The sequence below is a fragment of the Callorhinchus milii genome, unplaced genomic scaffold, assembly GCF_018977255.1.
Source record: "Callorhinchus milii isolate IMCB2004 unplaced genomic scaffold, IMCB_Cmil_1.0 Scaffold23, whole genome shotgun sequence".
Taxonomy (NCBI): Eukaryota; Metazoa; Chordata; class Chondrichthyes; order Chimaeriformes; family Callorhinchidae; genus Callorhinchus; species Callorhinchus milii.
The window spans coordinates 3853755-3864522 of record NW_024704764.1 but is presented as its reverse complement, the minus strand read 5'-3'; the positions used below and the strand labels follow the sequence as shown (position 1 = coordinate 3864522).

The 10768-nt window shown below is 47.9% G+C and overlaps 1 protein-coding gene across 1 annotated transcript in view; it reads left to right on the top strand.

Annotated features, from left to right (window-relative positions):
• msl1a (MSL complex subunit 1a) overlaps positions 1 to 5856 on the top strand; it is a 6429-nt gene extending 573 nt beyond the window's left edge. The window contains exons 2-4 of the mRNA XM_042343413.1: positions 2530 to 2654; positions 4041 to 4113; positions 4543 to 5856. Coding sequence (XP_042199347.1) covers positions 2585 to 2654; positions 4041 to 4113; positions 4543 to 4633 — 234 coding nt within the window. The 5' untranslated portion in view covers positions 2530 to 2584 and the 3' untranslated portion in view covers positions 4634 to 5856. The remainder of the gene's footprint in view (positions 1 to 2529; positions 2655 to 4040; positions 4114 to 4542) is intronic.
• The last annotated feature ends 4912 nt before the right edge of the window (positions 5857 to 10768 follow it).

Genomic DNA, 10768 nt, shown 5'->3' with positions numbered 1-10768 from the left:
CCAGGACGCTATCCGGCACGAAGGGCGTAATGTAAACACAAGTTATTGTGGCGCTACAGCTGTTTCTCTCTGTGCTGCACTACAGGGGGAGTCATCACCTATATCGGACCCGTCAGCTCATCCTCAAGCCCAGTGTTGCTGTGCAACGATAACTCAAACAGCAGTTTCCAGTCGCTATCTCAGTCGTGTTCTCCGTTACCACCGTCTCCCACCAGCTCCGGCTCCCAGGACAGTCATCACTACAGGAGCAACTCAGTGTGCGGAGAGGAATGCTCAAAACAGTGGCTCCTTCAGCAACTTGAAACTATCCACAGACGATGGTAACATCGTTTTCCACCAGTAAAAGCAGCTCTGCCATTACAAGTGAGTAACCTTTAGCGAGCTTTAGTAAGCCTTGGTGTTCAGGTTTCTGTCTGTTTCCCTCTTAAACATCTCCAAGATCCTAAGTTCAGCCACCAAGCCTTGGGAGCAGAAAGTTGTGGTTTCAATCCCAGGGGATTCCTCTCAAGGTCAATATCGTGAGTATCTCATGGTAGGGGGTGGTTCGCTGAGCCTCTCCATCTCTGAAAATAATTGCTCTTTTGTTACTCTGTTCATTGGGTTTTGATAGTCTGATAGTAATCCCTCAAGAAAAAAAATAATAAATTGGTCACCTCAATCCACAACTGTAAGTGGGACGCTGTTGTGTGCAATTGGCTGCCGCGTTTTGCCCACAAATATACAGTTAATTCACTTTACAGTATATTCTGTGAAGCGCTTGGAGACATCTAGAAGACGTGAAAAGCGCAATATCAAATGCAAAGATTATTTTATAGCGCCTTATCATGCCATTGAAATGTCTCAAAGCTCTTCCCAGAATATGTGAATAAGTCAAGTGAATTGACTGTATATTTTGTGGGTGAAACCCGGCATCAACTGCGCACAGCAGCGTCCCACAAACAGTTGCGGATTATTGTTATTATTAGATTGTCTGAGGCAAACAAGGTCAGAAACTCACTAACTAGCAGTTTACAATTATCCACCCCCCCCATCAGAAAACAAATTCTCAAAAAACGTGCAGCTGCATTATGAAGGGTCACCTCTCTCTCTCTCTCTTTATCAGAATGACAGAATTAAATATGCCTTCCAGAAATAAAAATGACTGAAAATTTCAGGTCTGGATTACAAACTTTCATACAATTGTATTCACCCCTTTCTCTGGTGAAATGTGGTCAGCCTTGGATAGAATAAAATCTCTGTGTTTGTCCTCTGTGTTTATCCCCACTTAAAAGCTGATCGGTGGAACTGGTAGCTTACTGGGTTCAAGCTATTGGCCAATCTTCCCTTATTGCTGTGGAGGACAGAAGGTTCTACAGGTGGGTTGGGTTCAATAGAGAGGACTGACGACGTCTGTCCTTTCCTTGCTCTTGGAGAACCTTTTTCTCTACCCTCCACCCACCCACCGCACACCCCCGGCAAATCAGGAAGGCACTAATGTCCTAAACAGGTATTGTCTTCATAATGACCACAGCCGCCAACCCAACACAACATACAGAACTTTGTCAATATCTGTATGTAATATGTAACAAATATTTGGAGAGGCACTCTCTGCTCTGGGTCACTGTCCTTTGTTGGGAGTTTGAATTCACAGTCCAGGTTGACACTCCAGGAGAGTTTTGAAGTAACACTGAATTGTCAGAGTCTTTCAGTTGAGACGTCATACCAGAGTCCTGTCTGCGTGTAGAGATGGACCTTGAAGATCCCGTGACACTATTTGAAAAGAGAAGGCAAGGGTCTCCTCGTGTCCAAGCCAACAATCATTTAGTTAATTGAATTCATAATGGAACCTCGCTGCACGCAAATTGCTCTGTTTGCTGATAAATACAGTCCCTTGACAACAGTTACCTGTGAAGCACTTTGAGAAGTTTCGATATTATATTCATGTAATTGGCTGCCGCGTTTTGTCCACAAAATATACAGTCAATTCACTTTACAGTATATTCTGTAGCTCAGTGGTTAGAGCACTCGCGTTGCAAGTGAGAGACCTGAGTTCAATTCAGGCAGAGGGCGAAACCTTGGGCAAGTTTCCTTACTCCACACAGAGCCTAATAATAATCCCTCCAAAAAAAAACAATAATAAATTGGTCATTTTCAATCTACGACATTGCTGTGCGCAATTGGCTGCCGCGTTCGCCCACAAATATACAGTCAATTCACTTTACAGTGTGTTCTGTGAAGTGCTTTGGGACGTCCTCCCGACGTGAAAAGCACTCTATCAAATGCAAGGATTATTATTATTATTCTGTGAAGCGCATTGAAACGTCTCTAAGAGGTGATATGGTGTAATATGCAATGCAAGAAGTATTATTATTATAGGCACAATATCAAATGTAAGGATTGTTGCTATTATTCCATTTACTTGTCATAGTTTGATATCATCTGTAAACGTATTTTTAATTAAAACATTTATCACCAAAATAAACCATTGCAAGGACTAAAGATAATATGGTTTGGTGGATTCTTCATTCTTGCCTTTGATGTATTTTCCAGGTGGGATATCCAGAGGATCAGAGAGCAAAGACTGCTACAGCGATTACAACTGCGGATGTACAAAAAGAAAGGAATTCAGGAATCAGAGCCAGAAATCTTGTCATTTTTTCCTGAATCAGATGATGGTAGGTTCCAATACAGTGACTTCCAAACAGTAAGAGATAATTCCAACTTCTAGTTCTGTGAGGAAAATACAACACAGTATTACATTTGTAAAGCGGTTTTCACGTTGGGAGGACATCCCCAAGGTGCTGAACAGTCAGTTAGGACCCGAGCGGAGACAGGGGTGGGGGGTGTTGGGATCACGCAGGGTAGGAGGCTGGCCAAGGTACGGTTGAAGAGGAGGATCTTGAGGCATGCCTTGAAGGAGGCAAGGGAGGGAGTGAGGTGAAGGGAATGTGGGATGGAGTTCCAGAGGGTGGGGGTAGAGAGGCTCAAGGCCCGACCACCAATGGTGGGGACATGGAGTAGGCCAGAGCCTGCTGAGCGGAGAGAGTGGACATGTTGATAAGGGGTTCGCAGGTTGGAGAGGTAGGAGGGGGCAAGGCCATGGAGGGCCTTGAAGGTGACGATGAGAATTTTGAACTCGATCCTCTGAGGGATGGGGAGCCAGTGGAGCCGGGTGAGGGTGGGGCTGATGGAGCCTGGTGCGGGAGAGGACACAAGCTGCAGATTCTGGATGATCTGCAGCTTGTGGAGGAAAAGGTTGGGGAGGCTGACAAGCAGGGCATTGGTATAGTCGAGCCTAGATGCGGTGAAGGTGAAGGCATGTATGAGGGTTTTGGCGGTCTGAAGGGTGAGGCAGTGGTGCAGTCAGGCAATGTTGCGGAGGTGGGGGAAGGCAGAGCAGGTCATGGCATGGATGTGGGGGAAAGAGGACAGTTGAGGGTCGAACAAGACGCCCAGGCTCCTGACTGGCTTGGTGAGGTGGAGTGTGCATCCTTGAATGCTGATATGGGAACCAATCAGGAGAGCTTCGGTTTTGTTGACGTTCAACTGGAGAAAGTTAGCTCTCATCCAGGACTTGATGTCTGACAGACATTCTGTCAGGACAGCAGTGGTCCTGGAATCGAGGGTGGAGGCAGAGAAGTAAAGTTGGGTGTCATCCGCATACATGTGGGAGTTGATCCCATGTCTGCGGATGATGTCACCAAGTATGTACTGGTTGAAGAGGAGAGGACCGAGGACAGCCCTGAGGAACGCCACACAAGATGGTGCGGGGGCTAGAGAGAGAAGTGAAGCCAGTGTGAGAGATAGGATCTGAGCCATTTAAAGCCAGAACCTTGAAGGTTAGGGTGAGAGGAGAGACAGTGGAGGAGGATAGGGTGATCCAAAATGTCAAAGGCAGGATTGTCCCACAAAATGGGACATTCGTGTTCTCCAACTGGGAGCCAAATCCTGGGTAAACCTTATCTGATATTCTCCTATTTTGGGAATTTATATTCTTTAAAAGAAAGACTAAATAGCTGTTTTCACAAGTAAATCTAAGCTTGCCGTTTTTCTCTTTTCAGTGGAATCTCTGGTAATTACCCCGTTTCTACCCGTGGTGGCTTTTGGCAGGCCTTTACCCAAGCTATCACAACAGTAAGTTTGACATTCTGCTGCACTGTAACTTGCTTCATGTCGGTTCTTCACATGTCCCAGAATATTCAGCATTAGGTCTTTAAAATGCATCATGAAATATTCGTGTTTTCACAAAAACATTAAAACAGTTATTAATTGAAATTATTATGAAGTGATTCTAAATGGCTGAAAATATTAATTTGACCTATGAAAGTGCCAGCTGTGGAACAGCAGTGGGTGAGGGGGAGTTTGGTCATTCATTGTCATGATGTGTTTCACCTACAATGTCGGGTGGCTGACCTCGTGACCTCGATACGTCTCTCTTCCAACAAGTTCTGTTGTACTGCTGATTCTCGCTGTTCTCAACATGGATTCACAATTCATGAGGTGGGAACAATTCTCAGTCATTTGCCAGTCAAACCTGCTCTTACCTGTTCTTTCTCTTTGCAGGAACTTTGAGTTACCCTGGTTGGATGAGCGAAGCCGTTGCAGGATAGACATACAAAAGAAACAGACGCCACATCGAACGTGTCGCAAATAGATGTTTTGCACATAACTCTGACTGTATAAGTACCTGAGCTGCAAACTGTACAGCAACACAGCTGAATGGCAAAGCAGCTTAGCTTTCCTAAAGGACCACCTGCCTGCGAAGCTCATTCAGTGTTTATATTGATGTTTATAATTAATTGTCGCTGTATCAGTAACTGAATAGTCTTGTCTCTGGCTCTTTTATATTTTTGCTTCTCACCGAAGTGAAAATCAATTATTTTTTCCTGTTTTGTCCGTTTGAATTCAGAAATTCAGTTTGGGCCGTTTTGTCTATTCTGCAGATTTGAACTTGTACAGAAAGATTTAAAAATCTTGCACCTTTTTAAGTTTGTTTTTCTCTAAAGAGCTCGGCTTTCTTGGAATCCATTTTTTGGGAGATTGACAGCTTTCTGAAGTTGTTCAAATCTCTCAATTTAACATTCCTTATTTTGACCCAGGCAAAAGGTCAGTGTTGTTCAGTGTCAGGAAGGAGGTCACTGTCCATTTTTTTCCACTTGTAGGATCTGAACTGGAATATCATCTAAACACAGTTGTGAAGGGCTTCCTTTGTGCTTGGCGTCTGACTGTGTTGGAACCCAGTTCTTTCACCTGGAGTCTGTTTAAATCTGGACTAAATATGGAAAGTGAAGAGTCCTCTGAATAAAGCCCAAGTGGTGAAATATACAAGAGAACAAAGTCCTCAACTTCTATCAACTGTTTCAATCGAAAAGAGACCAAGAGGAATCCACAGCCTTTGAGAAGGTCTTTAATTGTGTTGTGTTTCAATCTTCTGAATCCACTCAAAGCAGGTCAGGTGTCCACCGAACATGACACTGGAATTGGCAGCCTGGACACAGAGTGGTGAGGTAGGGTGGGTGGAGGTTGCTAAAGGCAAACGAGGAGTGAATAATATCCTGTTTGGGTGTGGGGTGGGAAGGAGAGGGACCATCCCAGATATTGGTGTTGAGCTTTATTGTCAAGTTAATGGAGGGGATACACTCAATATCATCTGATTATGGCATACCTGACACGTGCTTGACGTGTGACTGGGTGCTAAGTAAGAAAGTGTTCTGTTTCCCCCAGCACTGTCACCTTTCACTTTTTGAGTACACAAGCACTGAGAGGAGAGGAGCCTTTCAGGAATGTTGTGTAGTTCTCGTAAAAATCCATTTTGAATGTTGTAATTTATGTTTTGATGAATTGATAAATAAACATGGCTGGTAACTTCTGCTGTAATATTGTTCTTTTCTTGATTAAATGATTCTCTTGTGACAGTAAGCGTAGCTTCCTAGAGGAGCATTATTAGAATGTATAAAATAACTTGGTAGCGTAAGGCTGAAATCATTAGGTGCACTTTCCAGATCTCTTTCACCTACCAAATACAGCCACTCCACTTTACAGTATATCCTGTGAAGTGCTTTGAGACGTCTCAACAACAACAACTTGCACTTACATAGCACCCTCCACGCAGGTTAGAGTCTCAGAGAGTTTAACAGTGCCTGACTCTGAACTAGGGGGGTGGGGAGGTGGCTGCAAGCATGGTTGAACAGGAAAGTCTTTGGGCGGGACCTGAAAGAGGGAGCGTTCCAGATTTTCGGGAGTAGTGTCTGAAAGTGCGACCTCCGATGGTGGGGCTGAGGGTGCGAGGGAAGAGCAGGAGGCCGGTGCCAGTCGAGCGGAGGCGCCGGATAGTGGATTGGGAGTGAGGAGGGTGGGGAGGTGCCAGAGAGTAAAGGGATTTGAACACGAGGATCTTGAAGTCGATGCGTTCGGGGATGGGAAGCCAGTGGAGCCTGGGCCAGAACTGGTGAGATGTGGGGACGGAGTTTGGTCCGGGTCAGGATGGGGGCGGCAGAGTCTGAATGAGCTGCTCTTGTGAATAGTGGAGCTGTGAAGACCAGTGAAGAGTGCATTGGAGCAATCCAGGCCCGAGGTGACAAGTGCAAGCACGAGGGTTTTGGCTGTATTTGGGGTGAGGTACAGTCGGAGGCAGGTAATGTGGCGGAGGTGGAAGAAGGAGGTTGGTCCTGGTTAGGGACCGGATGTGGGGGAGGCTGATGTCTCAATGATGTGATCAGGCGCTATATCAAATACAAAGATTATTATAATAATAACCCTTGCGTTTATTACAGCACCTTTCACGTCAGAAGAACATCTCAAAACGCTTCACAGGATTTACTCTGAATTGCGCTCACTGTATTTTGTTGGCACTAATTCAGAATCTTTGTGAAACAGAATTCTATAGATTTTGCAAGATCCTGGATGAAAGTCAGAAGTGATGTCTTATCAGATGATCTTCCTTCTGTGTGGAGTGGAAGAGGTAATAGCAGGAGCCGTGTTACACCTTTGGACAAACCTGAATATCAGAAGTTGAGAATTGTTGGTAGCTAAGAGGTGAAAAATATTGGTTAGATTTGTGAGACCAGAAGAAACTGATGAAAGAAAAAAAAATATCATTGATTTTTTAAAAATAATATCTACAATGACCTTTGTTTTTGGTTGAGGTCCAAAATGCTCCTAACTTATTAAGTTTTTGAGTTGTTTATTCTACATGAGAGGGTCTATGTATAGTGCATGTACACACAAGAGAAAATTGTGAAGTGAAGGCTGCAATCGCTGTAGCCGTACAACCTGGAGTAACACAGGAAGAGAAACTAGGCAATGATTTTACAGAGAAGTGTAAAAAGATGAACCATCAGGTTCTGCACACAGCAATTTTAAGGAAACGGAGATTCAGGAACACAACATTGCTAGAAAAATTGCCTCTGTTTAGCAGTAGTCTATAGAAGGCGTAGGTCCAGTCCATGGTGCCAGATCCTGTCACCAAAACAATGGGATCTAATATTTGGTCATTTACACCTTAATAAGGAAATCAGAAGTACATCACAGAGATTTGCACTAGGCTTTCATTTGGAGGTGATTTCTTTAGAAATCTATTGGAAATTGTCTCAACATGGCACATTTTGACCGGTTGGGGTTAAGATCCACTGTTCAGTAGAATGCTGCTCCCAACCAGCCACAGACACTCCATCGACGGCATTGGACAGTGGTGAGAAGTATGAAATCTGTCTGATTTCCCCGCCCCCCCGCCTTCCCCAGTCTAATCTCTCGCCAATGTCCCAGTAGAGATTAGCACAAGTGGGGAATTAAACTAGTGCTTCCTGTCTTGTATTACACCATGTGCACAAGCCACGAAGAAGGAGGAGAGAACGTTTGACTGCTGGATACTTTCTTGTGACCTCTAAGAGATTGCAAGTGGATGAGTTGAACTGATCAACAACAACAACTAGTATTTATATAGTGTCCTTCACACAGGGCAGCATCCCAGAGCGATCATGCTGGTGATTAAGGGTTAAACACAAAGGTGAATGCTTGATGCCAATAAAATTGGTAGTAATGTCAGGAAACCTTGGCCTGCTGATCTGGTTCATGTATTAAAACTTTTTTTAAACCAAAAAAGTTTTTTTTAAAACAAAATCCTGAAATGCTGTATTTGAGTTACTTGATTATCCTGTGGAGTCCTGTAGCTCAGTGGTTCGAGCACTCGCCTCGCAAGCGAGAGACCTGGGTTTGATTCCCAGCCAGGTCAAAACCTTGGGCAAGTTTCCTTACTCCACACGCCTGATTTAAAAAAAAGATAATAAATTGGTCACTTCATTCCACGACTGTGTGTGGGACGCTGCTGTGCGCAATTAGCTTCTGTGATTCGCACACAAATATACAGTCAATTCACTTTACAGTATATTCTGTGAAATGTTTTGAGACGTCTCGAAGATATGATAAGGTGCTATTATCAAATGCAAGGAATATTATCAGTATCATCCCTGGCTCAGAGGTCATCTGAGGTCATATACTGTGCATTTATACACACAAACACTTACATGCAACTTTAGAATAATGAATCTGGACCTAGAAAAGACTACAGATATATTTAATATTAAAATCCCTAGGGCAACTATTTTATTCTTATATGTAAATATTATGCAATATTTTACATTGCTAAATTGCAATGTCAAATATTTTTAAGAGGGTTTTGAAAGAGGGAGAGATTGAAACTGAAGAGTTTCAGAAGCATTCCAAAATGCTGGTGCAGAGTGGGCCTACGCCTCACCCTCCTCAGGCGGAGTGGACAGACTGAAGGATAGGCATGAAACAAGTTAGCAGAGCAGATATCTGGGGGTCAGGTCATGGTGTAAAGTCACAGGAGATCACAGAGGTGGAGATTAGGCGTTTAAGGTAAGGATGAGGACAAGTTGATCTGTTGGGGGATAGATAGGTATCTGAGTGAGGTTGGGGCTTGATTAAACATGTTATGATTCAGGATAACCCACTACAAATAAAGCATCGTTGTCATGGACACAAACAGACGTCGCTGGGACCCCTCAGCAGGTCAGGCAGCATCGATGGGGAGGAAAGCGAGTTAAGATTTCAGGTCGATGACAAGGTGCTGCCTGACCTGCTGAGGCTTCCAGCGACTTCTGTTTTTACTTCGTGTGTGTCCCCCCCAGCAGTGTGCCCCCCCCCCCAGCAGTGTGCCCCCCCCCCAGCAGTGTGCCCCCCCCCCCAGCAGTGTGCCCCCCCCCCCCAGCAGTGTGCCCCCCCCCAGCAGTGTGCCTCCCCCTCCAGCAGTGTGCCCCCACCAGCAGTGTGCCTCCCCCCAGCAGTGTGCCCCCCCAGCAGTGTGCCCCCCCAGCAGTGTGCCCCCCCCAGCAGTGTGCCCCCCCCAGCAGTGTGCCCCCCCCAGCAGTGTGCCCCCCCAGCAGTGTGCCCCCCCAGCAGTGTGCCCCCCCAGCAGTGTGCCCCCCCAGCAGTGTGCCCCCCCAGCAGAGTGCCCCCCCCAGCAGAGTGATCCCCCCCAGCAGAGTGATCCCCCCCAGCAGAGTGATCCCCCAGCAGTGTGCCCCCCCCACCAGCAGTGTCCCCCCCCAGCAGAGTGATCCCCCAGCAGTGTGCCCCCCGCAGCAGTGTGCCCCCCCCAGCAGAGTGAACCCAGCAGTGTGCCCCCCCACCAGCAGTGTCCCCCCCAGCAGATTGTGCACCCCCCCAGTGTGCCCCCGCAGTAGTGTGCCCCCCCCAAGCAGAGTGACCCCCCAGCAGTGTGTCACCCCACCAGCAGTGTCCCCCCCCCAGCAGAGTGCCCCCCAAGCAATATCCACCCACCCAGTAGTGTGTTCCCCCAGCAGTGTGTTCCCCCCAGCAGTCCCCCCTCTAGCAGTGTGTTTGCCCCCCACCCCCCCAGCAGTATGTCAACAACAACTTGGATTTATATAGCGCCCTCCACGCCGGTCTCCCCCAAGCAGTGTGTCTCCCTGCCCCTCCCCCAGCAGTGTGTTCCCCCCCGCCCCAGCAGTGAGTCCCCCCCAGCAAGGTGTCTCCCCCCACCCCAGCAGTGTCCCCCCCACCCCAGCAGTGCGTGTTTCACCCCCAGCAGCGCTCCCCCCACCCCCCAGCAGTGTGTGTCCCCCACAGCAGTGCAGTGTGTCAACCCTACAGCGGTGTGTGCTCCCCCTCCCAGCAGTGTCCCCGCCCGCCCCCCCCCCCCCCCAGCCCCCAGCTGTGTGGAGTGTAACCTCTGGAGCACACGAGGGCCGGCGATCTCACATGTCAGTGCCATGTGCCTCACAGCAGCAAGTCTGGGAGGTGGTGATAATAATAGCCTCACATTGCAGAGGCCGGGAATCCGCTTCACGTGGCTTTCCCTTAAAAGGTCTTCACTCCCCCCTTCCGGAGGGGGAGCACACACCGCTGTAGGGGGGACACACTGCTGGGGGGGACACACACTGCGGGGGTGGGGGAGACACACTACTGGGGGGGACACACTGCTGTGGGGGGGACACACTGCTGGGGGGGGGACACTGCTGGGGGGGACACACTGCTGGGGGGATACACTGCTGGGGGGGGACACACTGCTGGGGGGGGACACTGCTGGGGGGGACACACTGCTGGGGGGGACACTGCTGGGGGGGACACACTGCTGGGGGGGGACACACTGCTGGGGGGGGGACACACTACTGGGGGGGACACCACTGCTGGGGGGGGGAGATACACTGCTGGGGGGGGGGACACACTGCTGGGGGGGGACACACTGCTGGGGGGGGACACTGCTGGGGGGGGACACACTGCTGGGGGGGACACACTGCTGGGGGGG